Source organism: Eptesicus fuscus, chromosome 2 (genome assembly GCF_027574615.1).
Source record: "Eptesicus fuscus isolate TK198812 chromosome 2, DD_ASM_mEF_20220401, whole genome shotgun sequence".
Taxonomy (NCBI): Eukaryota; Metazoa; Chordata; class Mammalia; order Chiroptera; family Vespertilionidae; genus Eptesicus; species Eptesicus fuscus.
The window spans coordinates 70,725,689-70,740,396 of NC_072474.1; the positions used below are offsets into that span (position 1 = coordinate 70,725,689).

At 39.0% G+C, this 14,708-nt stretch overlaps 1 protein-coding gene across 1 annotated transcript in view; it reads right to left on the minus strand.

Moving 5' to 3' along the window:
* Positions 1-14,708, minus strand: part of MTHFD2L (methylenetetrahydrofolate dehydrogenase (NADP+ dependent) 2 like) — a 97,946-nt gene that overhangs the window by 53,259 nt on the left and 29,979 nt on the right. Inside the window, exon 5 of the mRNA XM_054728353.1 lies at positions 9,311-9,403. Within this exon, the coding sequence (XP_054584328.1) occupies positions 9,311-9,403 (93 nt within the window). The remainder of the gene's footprint in view (positions 1-9,310; positions 9,404-14,708) is intronic.

The following is a 14,708-nucleotide window of genomic DNA, read 5'->3' on the forward strand; positions in this document are numbered from 1 at the left end:
CTTGCCCACCACAAATTCACATATCGGTGGGTGCCAAGGTCATGCATCACGTGCTCCTGTAAACGTGCTCCCTCATGAAGGAGCACAGGGAACAGCCTGGTGTGAGGCAGAAGGAAAGCACCTGACCCTGACTTGCCAGGCCTGGATGTGTTTAGTATCAATCTTCCTCGACAGCTCAGATACACAAGAAATAGCAAGATCTTGTTTTATTTTACCTAATTCCTTTTTATTTCAAACCCCCAACCTACCAGTTTGGAAAACCTTAAACCTCAGTCCTCTCTGAATTATCCTTCATTTCCAGAATAGGTACACAGTTCAAGAATCATCTGTCAGAAGTTTGTAGAGATTGCTTTGGTTTGGAGGAGATGGGCTGTTGGGAGCCAGTGGGGCTATCAGTTTGTCTGCCTGTTGTGGGTCCTGTGAGTACCAGGTCTCAGTCACCATCGCCTAACCCTAAGGGGTTCCCTGGCATCTCTAGACCAGTGCTCTCAGGTAGAAGTATAAGTGACGCACAGGTGTGAGTTTAAATCTTCTAGTAGTCACATTTTAAAACAAGAAAAAGTAATTTTAATCATGTACTTTTAAAAATCCAATATGTTAAAAAATACTTTTTCAATCAGTAATTGTACTTCGTAGGTATTTACCCAAATGAATTAAAAACTTATATCCACACAAAAACCTATTAAATGGATGTTTATAGTAGTATTCAGACTCACCAAACCCTGGAAGCAACCAACATATCCTTCAGGAACTGAATGGATAGATAAATTGTGGTACATGGGACAATGGAATATTATTCGGTGATACAAAAAATGAGCTATCAAGCCATGAAAAGACAGAGAGGAACCTCAAATGCATATTACTAAGTGAGAGAAGCCAATCTGAAAAGGCTACATTCTTTGTGATTTCAACTATTTGACATTCTTGAAAGGGCAAAACTATGGGGACAATAAAAAGATCAGTGGTTGCTAGGGTTTGGGGAGGACAGGATAAATAGGTGGAGCACAGGGGATGTTTAGGGCAGTGAAGCTCCTCTGTATGATACTGTAATGATGGATACATGTCACTATACATTTGTCCAAGCTGATAGAATATATAAGAGTGAACCTTAATGCACACAATGGACTTGGGGTGATAACGGGAGTTCATTCATGTAACAAATGTCCCACTCTGGTGGGGATATTAATAGTGAGTGAGACTGTGTATGTGTGAGGCAGGGGGTATATAGGAAATCTCTATCTTCCCCTCAGTTTTTCTGGGAACCTAAAACCACTCGCAAATGAAGTCTATTATTTGAAGTTTTTTTTTTTAAAAAAAAGGAGAGGCAACAAGAGACTTGACCGGGGACAACTGAATACACAGCTGTGGGCAAAGGCTGTTGTCATCCTGAGAATCTACAAACCTTAAATAAAAACTAAGCTTTTATGAAGTGGTCACTTCTTAGATTAATGTGTTTATGTTTATGATAATCAGTTAACTTTGATACTATGTTTGCATCAAAAGTAACCAAAAATATATTCCTTTAGTTATATCAAAGTTGTAGCTTAATAATCAACTGATTTGTTATTTCTAAATTATTGTTTAAATATTCATATGTCGTGGCCTAAGAAGGACTAACATATATTAGCATATCATTTACTGGAGTATTTACAATATGCTAGGGACCGTGCCATGCTCTTTACATGGATTGGCTGGCTTAACTACCCTATGTTTGAGGCTATTATAATTCTTCTCACTGAAGAGACTGAGGCTCAGAGAGATGGGATACTTGACCAAGGTTGCACAATTAATAATTGGCAGAGATGGGATTTAAATTCTGAAATTCTTACTCTAGCAAGGCCTGTGCATTTATACCACTCTGTACCATTGACAATAACTGACAAAATTAAGATAAAGGACAAATTTAGGAAGGCAGAAGGAATTCTAGTGGACAAGCAGAGACTAAAGGGGACAAGATGGAGAATGAGAAGAAGAATATGGGAAGAACACTAGCATTAGTGAAACCATAGAGTGTGCTGGCATTGGCTCAGGAAGCACCCAGGGCTGTAAAGGAATAAGTTCCACGCCCAAGTGGCATGAGCTCTAAATGGTGGCATCGACTATTTCCATGCCCCATCCCTTGGAACTTCTCAGTGTCCTGGCATCCTGAAAATTACTAATCCTGCTCAAAGGAAGTGGAAATACTGTACTGAGAACCTAGGATGATGTCTTATGGGTGTGTGTCTAAACTTGAAAATATGATGGAAGAAGTGGTGAAAAGTAGTTGGTTGGTCACCTTGAATTTTATGAAGAGTAAGTATGAATATTTCCAACTACTCTACTGAATTGCCCATTTACCCTGTTTTATATTACAGTGTCTATCTTTAAAAGTGTTGCAGTAGATGCTTGAGTTATGACTGTGAAGGTTCATTCATCATGCTGGAAGGGATGGCTTAGTGGACAAAATGCCAGCTTTCACCAACTATGACACTGTATCCAGAGGTTAATAATAATAGGCAAGTGGCATTGACTCAGCAGCTCATCTTCTGAATGAAGCTAGTTCCAAAAAGTTTACTCAGATGGGTGGAGGGTTCTTTAGACAATGTCTGGAAAAAAATTGCCAATCCTGCCTGGATAATGAAAATTCCTAGAATCTTTACAAATGTAGTATTTCCCCAGCATGAACTATGAAAGAACCAAAGGACTTTTTAACACAATCTTAGAATCGGTGCCCTCTTCATGCCAGCAGTACCTTCTTTGTCATTAGTCTTACACAAGCCAATTTAGCCTTTCCCAAAACTAGAGTAGTCTCCCTTTTATCCTCAGTTTCTTCACCTTCTGTAGTTTCAGTTACCTGTAGTCAACCTAGATACAAAGTATTAATGGAAAGTTTCATAAATATATAATTCGTAAGTTTTAAATTGTGCACTGTTCTGAGTAATGGGATAAAACTGTATTGCCCTGCTCTGTTCAGCCTGGGATGTGAATGATCCTTTGTCCAGTGTGTCCACTCTGTGTACGCTCCCTGCCCTTAGTCACTTAGCAGCCATGTTAGTTACCACCTGTCACAGTAATGTAATGCTTGTGCTCGAGTAAACCTTATTTTACTTCATAATGTCTCAAAGCACCAGAGTAATCATGCTGGAAATTTGAATGTGCTAAAGAGAAGCTATAAAATACAATAAAATATTGAAAGAGAGACAGGGAAGGAATGTGGAGCACACAGTCACATAAGTTTTAGTTTATTATTAATTATTTTGTTAATATCTTACTGTGACTAACTTATAAATTAATGTTTATCATAAGCATGTATGTATAAGAAAGACATAGTGTTCAGTACTACCTATGGTATCAGGCATCCACTGGGGGTCCTGAAATGTATCCCCACAGACAAGAGGTGGCTACTCTACTTCTTTATTCCACTGTTTAATACCCTCAATTTTAGCTGTCTATAGTAGTCTCTTTCTTCACCCTTCTCATAGTTTCTTTTTTTTAATATATTTTTATTGATTTCAGAGAGGAAGGGAGAGGGAGAAATAGAAACATCAATGATGAGGGAGAATCACTGATAGGCTGCCTCCTGCATGCACCACACTGGGGATCAAGCTTGCAACCTAGGCTTGTGCCCTGGCCAGGAACCTCCTGGTTCATAGGTTGATGCTCAACCGCTGAGCTACACTGGCCAGGCTAATTTCTTAATTTAACATTTATACTCAGATCAGTCTACTCCTCCACTTAATGATAGAAACTACTCTTTTATTTAAAAAAAATATTTCACTTAGATGGCTTTATCAATTACTTTACAATGACAAATTTTAAACAAATTCATCTTTATAAAATTATACAGTATTCTTAAAAATTTATCAGCAAAGCAGGGTTTTAAGAGCATATAGGATCCATTGCTATTCTTATTGTGTTCATGCAAATAATCAGACCAAATAGAAACTTAAATTAATACAGTAAATATGTTGGTCTTAATTTGGCTGTTTAATAAAAATGAGGGTGATTTTAGGGGGGGGGTTATGTTTACATAGACTTTAAAATACACAATTATGAATATTAGACTCAAAGCTTTATTTTCATTTATGATTTGAATTGGATCCTAAATTAATCTTAAATATTTGGCTACAACCCTCCAAACTATTCTTTCTTTCCTTCCACCAGACCATTTGTCATAATTCTTGCTGTTCTAGCTTTTGTCCCAATAATAGTAAGATTTGTTACACAGTTTGTCTCCATCAGGTTACAAGCCGTGCTTGTACTCAGAAAATACCACTCCTCAACACTATCACAACCTCCTTTTGTGCCTCATTGTCCCTGACAGAGAGCAAGGATTTGGGGTTCTGAAGAAAAATGCTGCTCCTTTCAGCAGGAAGCAGCTATAGAAGAGACCTTACACCCTCTTTTCTCTGAAAGAATTCAGTGCCAAAATCCTTGAGAAGGGAAATGTTAGACAGAACCCCAGAGCAAGAATGATGGGCCAAGTACAGAAACTCACTAGGGCAGACAGCCCCAGATGCCTAGCAAGGGGCAAAACTGGGAAAACAAGAACCTCGCCTCCAGGGTAACCTATCTTCCCCTAGCATATCACTGGTCATGTGATTTGGACGCCAGATCTTTCATATCGCTAGTCATCCAGTTTATACTCCTGACCTTTTCCTCCCTAAAGATAACATCTGGGCCTCAGTTGTATTTCAGCTTCAGGCCCAGAAAAGCAGCAAAACCAGACACGTGGTGCTGTGGCTGCCTCAGGACCAGCTTTTACCTCTCAAGTCATTCAACTGATTTCCTCAGCCTTGGGTATCTGATAATTTTACCCTCCCTTATAGTAATGGACATACTAAGGTGCTGGGTGATTGGTTTCTGATATGTGGGATAACTGTTTATTAAGAATAGTTATTAACAAATAGAGGACGGAAACATTAGGCCTTTAGGGCAAGATAATCCTTAACAGCCATTTGTAAGCTTCCCACCACAGGAGAACAAGAGACCAAGAAAAACTCACTAGACACCAGGAGTCAGACCATACAAGGAATGGAAACTGTCCTGAAGGCACCTGATCTCACACCTGCATTCCATCTGCATTCCAAGCCCACCAGCTCAGCCCCCAAACCCACTGATGACAAGTTTCCTGCCAGTGACTGCATATAATGATGAAACTCTAGCTCCTGGGTGCTGTCATCATTGACCCAATCAATGTCCCTTTGGCTGAGTGGTATGCAGCCCTTCCCTTTGGATACCCCAACCCCCATCCTTAAATAAATTTAATTTTTCTTTAAAAAATTACCAGCTCAATTTGTAATAATTTGAAGAAGTATTTGTTCCAGTTGTCATCTCAAAATCAATGCAGCATACATTTATTAAGTACCCACAATGTATCAGGTACTGTTCTGAGCACAGTAAAAAAAATTCCTATCACTGATAAGGGCTTAATCTCCAACATTTACAGGGAACTCACACAACTTAACAAAAAATGGGCAACAGACCTAAATAGATACTTTTTGAAAGAGGACATAAGGAAGGCCAAGAGGCATATGAAAACATGCTCAAAGTCACTAATCATCCGAGAGATGCAAATCAAAACGACAATGAGGTACCATCTCACATCTGTCAGAATGGCTATCATCAACAAACGACAAGTGCTGGTGAGGATGCGGAGAAAAAGGAACCCTTGTACAGTGCTGGTGGGAATGCAGACTGGTGCAGCCACTGTGGAGAACAGTATGGAGTTTCCTCAAAAAACTAAAAATGGAACTCCCATTTGACCCAGTGATCCCACTTCTAGCAATATATCCCAAGAAACTAGAAACACCAATTAGAAAGGATATATGCACCCCTATGTTCATAGCAATACAATTTACAATAGCTAAGATCTGGAAACAGCCGAAGTGCCCATCAGTAGATGAGTGGATTAAAAAACTGTGGTACATCTACACAATAGAATACTACACTGCGGTGAAAAAAGGAGTTCTTACCATTTGCAACAGCATGGATGGAATTGGAGAGCATTATCCTAAGTGAAATAAGCCAGTCAGAGAATGATAAATATCGCATGATCTCACTCATTTATGGAATATAATGAACAATATAAACTGATAAACAAAAATAGATCCAGAGACAGAGAAACATCCATCAGACCATTAAACCTCAGAGGGAACGTAGGGGAGTGTGGGGTAAGGGGGAGAGATCAACCAAAGGGCTTGGATGCATGCATATAAGCCTAACCAATGGACACAGACAACAGGGGGGTGAGGGCATGAGGGGGGGATAAGGGGGGGGGTTAATGGGGGAATAAGGACACATATGTAACACCTTAATCAATAAGGAAATTTAAAAAAAATTCCTGTCTTGTAATTTAAAGAGAAGAATATAAATAACTTTAAACACCTAGAGGCCTGGTGCACAAATTCGTGCATGGGTGGGGTTCCTTGGCCTGGCTGGTGATCGGGGCCAATCAAGGCCAGCCAGGGGGAGGGACCACAGGAGGTTGACTGTGGGAGCACACTGACCACCAGGGGGCAGCTACTGCGTTGAGCGCCTGACTCCAGGTGGTCAGTACGCATCACAGCTACGGTGGGTTGTCTGGTAGTAAAGTTTGCTTAGGCTTTTCTATAGATAGATTATTATGTATTATAACCATGGTACAGCAAAGTTCCTAGCAACAGATTATTTCTCTCTGGGAATGCAGAGGGGTATAGCTTTGAGTAGGAACCTAGAGCCTTTTATTTCTAACAGCATAGTTTGACAGGATTTGGTTTTCAGATTTGAACTCCTAAATTAGTCTACATTTCAAATTTTGGAGAGATGCTTAAAAGGTAAGTCCTATATAGTTAAACCTATAATGTTGTGACTATGAAAGTTTGAGAAACTGGAGAAGTGAGATTAATATGAACACAAGCTAATTTTAGTCATGCACCAGGATCATCACATACCATTTCCTCTTACACTTTTTCTTCTGTAAACCCATTCCAAGGTTTCACCACCACGTTCTTTATTGTCATTTCAGACACTATCAATGTGCCTGATACATCACCCACTACTCCTCCTCTACCCTTCCTAACTTTGAGATGGTACTGCTTCCATATATGCTGACATCCTAGTTATGACAATAATCAATACCTCTGCCATGAGGTCATTATATCCTTTTGTAATACCCACTGCTAATTGCATGTGTTTATTTCCCACACAGAATGCATGATGTGGTTATTCATTGTTAGTGGGGGTTTTTTTATGCCTTCCCTGCAATTCCACTATAATTTACCAATGCCTACGTATTTTATCCTCAAATTCTCCAGGTGGTTATTAAGGAAGTAAAAATGTAGTAATCTTTAGTTATTTCTTATAAATTCTCAATTTTCTTCCCTGAAATTTCCCATTAGACAGATGTTTATTTCCTAAGGATGATTGCAGGGCTACATACAGAGTTTATTCCAGAATTCAGCACACATTTGTATCTAGTTAGAGGCACTAGATCTGGAATACAAAGCAAGGAACAATACCTGTTTGCACTGCCTTCACTCAAAATTGTCTTCCTGCCAGGATCAAGACTGTGTGGCCAACTGGCTGTCTAAAGTAGCCTGCACATGGGATTGGCGCCCTCTGGTGGTAAGAGGATACCCTGCGTAGGATAGCTGAGATATAGAGCCTTAATACTGCCTCATCACCGAGAAACCTGGGTACCTCCAGGCTCCTATTTTGTTAACTTTACATAGAATTGGTCCCTTTTCCCTTTCCCCTTTATTTTCCCCTTCCTTTCTTATTTTTTAACTCCTTGCTCACAGTGCCAATACAGTGAGTCTATATGAGAGACTCAAGGATGATGACAGTGTTGGCATAATGACTTAAAGTGATACAAAGTTTGATTTAGTCACAACAGAATAGCAGTGGTTCTTGAAAGATGATGGTAATTACTCATTTGTCATTTCTCATAACATGAAAAACATGAGTATGAATGCATACTGAGGGATTTTGCTACAAATATGCACTCAATAAAGAAAATATGCATTCGATATTATAATTGATAAATGGGAACTAAGATCAACTGTGAAATATTCTTTATATGTTGTTAACATCAGAATCAAATCAAATTTTAAAGATGATGTAAATTTCATTTTGTCTAAAATTAGAGATTAGCAATGACGACCACTTAATTTCTTTTCTCCTCACCAAATTCTGAGGCTTGTGTGTGACTTCAAGTGTTTCTAAAAAGAAGTCAACGTAATATTTATCTTGCATGAATATATCAGTTGCTGCAGCAGTATTTCACCTAATGTCTATCTGTGGTCTGACAAAGTGTATTGTCTCTCTAAACATCCATCTTATTTCTGTCAATTGAGCTCAAAATCTTACATATGGTATACCACCTGAATATAATTTTTTAGAAAAACAGGAACTGTGGTTAGCAGATTATTGTTGATTCTAAAATGGGAATATTTCTATTCATACTCTATGAAGAGGCAAATTACTCCATCTAAAGTTATTACATATATATTTTGAGTTCCATAGAGGGCCTATAGAATAAGAAAGTGAATTAAATTTTGTTAAAACTAATTTAAACTATATTATTCTCCATTAAACTCAATTTATTATGAAACTTTTACTCTCCCTTCATAGTTTGTAAATACTCTAGTTCCTGATAAAATTAAATGGGCTCTATTCAAGCCTTGGATAAAGAACAGGCACAAGTGTCTGCATTGTGAAATACTATGCGGCAAGAGTCAAGGGTAAAGGTAGAAGTTAAGGGTAGAATTATTTTGTATGTTCAAATGTAAAACAAATTAGAAAAAGCTAGACCCATTAAATGAAAGTGTAATAATGGTTCTCTCTGATTCTATTCTTGTCTCTCTAAAGTCAATTCTCCTTGACCCAATGCAAGTAATCTTTTAAAAATGTATGCCAGACCATGTCAATCTCCTGATCTCAGCCATCGTAGCTTATATCAAGGTTTTTACCATGGCCTACAAATTCCGACATGTACCAGCCACGGCTATTCCTTTAACAGCATTTCCTACCAGTCTCCCCATAATTCATTCATGTTTAGAAGCAATCATGTTGTCAAAAGAATTGGCAAAGTGTGCATCTGTTCTTGTGCTTAATATTTCATTCCAAAGGCTACTCAGGTTTTCTATAATGAAGTGACAAATGCTAACACAGGCAAAGTGGACCAATATGACTAATATGATGATTACTAAGAGACAGAATCCAGTTGTTGGAAGATAATCATACATATCTCAATTCTCTGACGAAGTGGTTCTTACCGACATGCTGGCAATTAGCGAAGGAATTACTCTGCTGATGATATTTTACCAAATAACACCCACTAAAGACTTACCTGCAGCGACTATGATAATATCTGCCAGCTGAGTATGGATCTTCAGTTGTTCTTTGGGGGTGTATCTGTGAGCTATTGTCACTGTTGCATCACCTGGAATGCAGAAGAGTTCCATTAATGATTACTTAGATTATTCATAATTTATGAATGCTCAATTCTAGAGGAGTTTCAGTTATATCCTAACTGTGAAAAATTGCTTTGAAATAATTAAATCACCTTAAAAACAAAATCTAGATATGAAAATATAGTTGACCCATATCATTGTACCCTTCAACTGACCAGTGGAAAATCAAATGAGCCCAAATGAGGGTATGTGCTGACCATATGGGACAGCTATAAGTAGGGTCCTAGAAACCTAGCACTTGAAAGTTCTACATTGACAAGTTAACACACAGTCACTCGTTAGCTTGATAATAAGACATAGAAATACTGAAAACAGCAAGACAAGTGCACTAAAAATGGGGCAACATCTTGTAGCAGGACAGGTTAGAGATTAATTCTGCCTCATCTTGGCAGGTACCATATTCATCTTGAGGAGGTGTCAAAAAAGGGTTCCTAAAAGAGGTAATATAACTTTGTTAGTTCTTAAAGCATGAGTTGTAGTACAGCAATCAGGGGAGGGGAAAAAAAAAAAAAAGAAATTCCAAGACAAAAGAATGGCAAGGAAAAATGAACCAACTTTGAAATTTTGTGTTTAAGAAATGATGAAGAAGTCTAGGTATAGGGAAAGTATTCATACATGCTTTCACAAAGTGAGGTATGAATCAGAGAGGTCATCAGACTGTGGGATTTCAGTGCTTAACGTGAGAGCCAAGGAAGAGGAGTGAGAGAAAGGCAGTGACGAGTGCAGTCAAGGGAAGGACTCCCGCCATGAACATGGCTGTGTGAGGCAGTATTTTCTCTCTTCCCTTTCTGTGTAACATACAACAACAAAAATGGCACAGTCTCTATTTTTAGGAAAACTAGAAGACATACCACAGGGAGAAAGGCAGCAAAGAAATGGACAGAATAACAAGATGGTCAGCAACAACAGATCTCTGAAAGTGACTGCAAAAATATACTTCCTGAAGGTGAAGAGTTCACATCAAAATGCAAATATTTGTAGCAGATAAAATAGGAAGAAAGGCTGGAGAAGTCTTTTGAAACCCAGTATAGCTCAACAGTAAGGAACACAAAGACTTATACAGGGAAGGATTTCAACAGGAAGGAAGTAGTTGAATTCTGTGAAGGCGAAGGAGGAATCTGAAGGCTGCCCAGTACCTCCTTCACAACCCCTAGCAGAAGTATCCTGCAAACAGCAGATCCAAGAAATCCAACACTTCAATAAGTAATTTACGAAAGCACTTGACAAAGCATTGAACACATATTATATAAGGATCAGCCCAGGGGAATTTGGATGGTGACAGAACCGTTCAGGTTCTATTGGTAGTTACATGATTATATGCATTTGTCTAAACTCATGGAACTGTATACCTAAAAGAGTGAATTTTACTATATGCAGTTTTCTTAAGTAAATAAAAGGATACATTTTAAAAGTGGCAGGCCCAAGAAAAAAAAGCAAAAAAATAAATAAATAATAATTTAAATCCAATTAGAAAGAATATATGCACCCCTATGTTCATAGCAGTATTTTTTATAATAGCTAAGATCTGGAAACAGCCCAAATGTCCACCAGTAGATGAGTGGATAAAAAAGCTGTGGTACATTTACATCATGGATTACTATGCAGCTGTAAAAAAGAAGGCTCTTTTAACCTTTGCAACAGCATGGAGGGACCTGGAGATTAATATGCTAAATGTAATAAGCCAGTCAGAGAAAGACAAATATCACATGATCTCATTTATATGTGGTACCTAATGAACAAAATAAACTCACGAACAAAATAGGTTGGAGGCATGAATGCATGGAACAGACTGAGGGATCTCAGAAGGGAGAGGAGTGGGTGTATGGGAAACCAAATAACTTATCACCTGTTCCTGGTCCTGAGAGCTAGCTATCCAGTGTTAAAATAAAAAAATTAAAAAATGGAGACTAACCTTGAAAATTCTCTGAGCAGACAAAACCAATTTAGTCATACAAGCTAAGCTTATTTAACAAGGTTAATTTGACCTTGATCATTTCTTGCTTATGCCTCTGAAAATCATAAACAAAATTTGAACTGTTTCTCAAGGTTCATATGAGGTAACCATTGACCAATTCCCTATCATTTTAAAAAATTCTAATACTATAACCAGTCACTGTGAAGAATGAACAGTCCCTGCTTTCTTGCTAATATAAGCTGTCTTAGAACAATATACTCCTGAGCCTCATTCCATATTTTGGTTTGAGGGCTCCTAGTTTGCAAATTATCTTTTTGGTGTGTAAACAATAAACTTTTACTGATTCCTACTTCGATGACTGATTATGTTATGTCTGAACTTTTGACGCCTGCTAACTATATTCTGTCTTAATTGACATAGTGAAAACTCTTGTCATTCCTATTTCTAGTCCTGGTATTCCCACTACTTTTCTTCAACAAATCCTCTGGCTTGCTGAACCTAATCATTCTTTCTCCTCAGCTTTTTCCATAGGGTAACCAGTACTAACAAGTTGCAACAACTACTCCTTAGAATGATGTGTATCTCTTGACTCTCTGAGGACTTTTCCCCCCACACTCAGTTTCATGTCCTTATTGCTCAAATAATAACAGCCTTGGCAAGAACCTAATTTTTCTAAGCATTCCACAGACCCAGGTAAAAATTTATAAGAAGAGTCTTAAGCAACTTATTTGTTTCTGCAGTTTTGCATACGTTATAGAGATCATGATAGCCTAGAAACCTTCAAATACCTACTTGTGCCTGCATCAGCAAATACAGCAAAATGAAAAACCCAGTAGGGGCTGGAATCTTATGTGTGGGGTTTATTTTGTCACTTTCTCTAGATAAGGAAAAACTGAGTCATTCCCAACACATTAACTCACACCATGGTCTGGTTTAAAAGGAAAAAAGTCATTGAGGAAAACTCAGTACTCATCAAAGGAACAGCACTCAATGAATCTTAATAATACTGCACTCTCTTGACTCTGAACTCCATTTACTGCATACTTTCTATCCCAACTTCAGCTGTTTTTCCTGGATTAAACTGTTTAAATTTTAGATATTATTGCAGAGCACTCAGGTCTAAGGCTTCTGTCCCTGCTTTACTAGTAAATGGGTCAGGATTTACTGCCTTTATCTGGTCAAGACCTGGCTGGTTTGACTTGCTGTGTATCAGTCCTCCAGTTGTCTTCCAAACACTTTGGGCCAATGGTTTCACTTTTAACTAGTCAAATACTGTTTCAAGCTCGCTCCTTTTAAACACCTACAGTTCCTTGGAGAGAAAGAGTTTTATGGACAACTGACTGAATCCTGACCATCAGTGTCTGTAGATATTTGAAAAATCTGCCCCAGATTTGGCCAATTATTGAATTGAAATTGTGGATGCATTTATTCAATAAAGACAATATACAAATGAGCAAACATATATATACTAGAGTCCCGGTGCACGGACTCGTGCACTGGTGGGGTCTCTCGGCCTGGCCTGCGGGGATCAATGAACCTCTATGACACCACAGCCCAGCCTTACCAGCTCATCGGGCTTCAGCCTGCTGTCCACATTGATCCCACACAGCACAAAATAGTGTGCGAAGCGGCAGGCGACCAGGGAGAAGCCCGGGTCCGGGCTGGGTATTGTGCTGCTCCTGCTCATCCCGGCCCCGCTGCACCTGCTGCCGCTGCCACTGCTCTGGCACACAGGGGGAGTATCCACAGGAGAGGCTCGTACCACTGCAGCTACGCTCACTAGCCATGAGCCCGGTGTCTGATGCCCATCTGTCAGCTGAGCAGCGCTCCCCCTGTGGGAATGCATTGACACCAGGGGGCAGCTTCTGCATTGAGAGTCTTCCCCCTGGTGGTCAGTGCACGTAATAGCTACCAGCAGGTCGTCTGGTGACTTAGGCCAGGCGTCCTCAAACTACGGCCACGGGCCACATCCGGGTGTTTTTGCCGTTTTGTTTTTTTACTTCAAAATAAGATATGTGCAGTGTGCATAGGAATTTGTTCATAGTTTTTTTTTAACTGTAGTCCAGCCCTCCAACGGTCTGAGGGACAGTGAACTGGCCCCCTGTTTAAAAAGTTTTAGGACTCCTGACTTAGGCTTTTATATATGTAGACTAGAGGCCTGATGCACGAAATTCGTGCACAGGTAGGGTCCCTAGGCCCGGCCGGTGATCAGGGCTGATCGGGGCCTTCCAGCTGCCAGCCAGGGCCTTTCTTCCCCAGCTGCCGGCTGGGGCCTTTCTTCCCCAGCTGCCGACTGGGGCCTCCCTTCATTCCACACCACCCCCTGGTAGTCAGCGCACATCATAGCGAGTGATCAAACTGCCTGTCTCCCAGTCGAACTCCTGAGGAGACACTGCATATTAGCCTTTTATATAGATAGATAATAAAATTGTACATAGTAATAAGCACAAAGAAGAAAAGAATGCAGAGTAAGTGAATAGAGAGTAATAACATGGCTGATATTTTAATAAGTGATTAGGGACATTTGAACAGAAACTCGAAAGAAATGAGCAAAAAATATGTAAATAACTTCAAAAAGAGCATCCAGGTATATTCCAAGTGCAAACACACTGACACATGAACAAGTATGACGTACTCTAGAAAAGCAAAAGGCAGTAGTGGCTGTGGGGCAGAGGTAGAGGGTGAGAGTGGTAGGAAGATGAAGCCCAGGTTTGATCATGGAAGGGCTCTGGAATGAAACGTGAAGCTCTGGGCTCATTCCAATCTTCTGAGCACTCATCCTCAACCTTGATAGCATTAGAATCTTCTGTGTTTAAAAAAAAATACTAATGTTCAAGTCCAAGTTGTAAATATTATGATTTAATTGTTCTGTGTCAGGTTCAGGGAGCTATACCTTTTCAAAAGTCCCAGATGATCCAAGTGGGGAGCAAGAGCTGAGAAACACTGGTTTAGAAGTTGAGAAGAGGAAAATGACCCAGAAACAGAGAATGAGAAGAAATGTCTAGTGAAATAAGAGAAAGTCATGCCAGAGTTAGCTTTAATCTGTGCTTAAACAATAAAAGAAATAGCTCTATAAAATTTTGCCATTTCATTAAATTTTAAAGCATGTTATACATATTATTCGGTCCATTACATAGTTTCCTGATTATAAGGACCCTCAGGAGAAATTACTCTTTTGTCTTAATATCAGAATATGTTTTATTTATCCTGAACATGTGTTTATTTTTAATCTTAAAGATACTTTATTGAGTAACTAGTTATTATTTTCCTGCTAAAAAGCTCTCAGGATAAAATTACTGATCCAATCATATAGTAACAATAATTTATATTTAATTAAATAAAGTTGCCAAATATATATT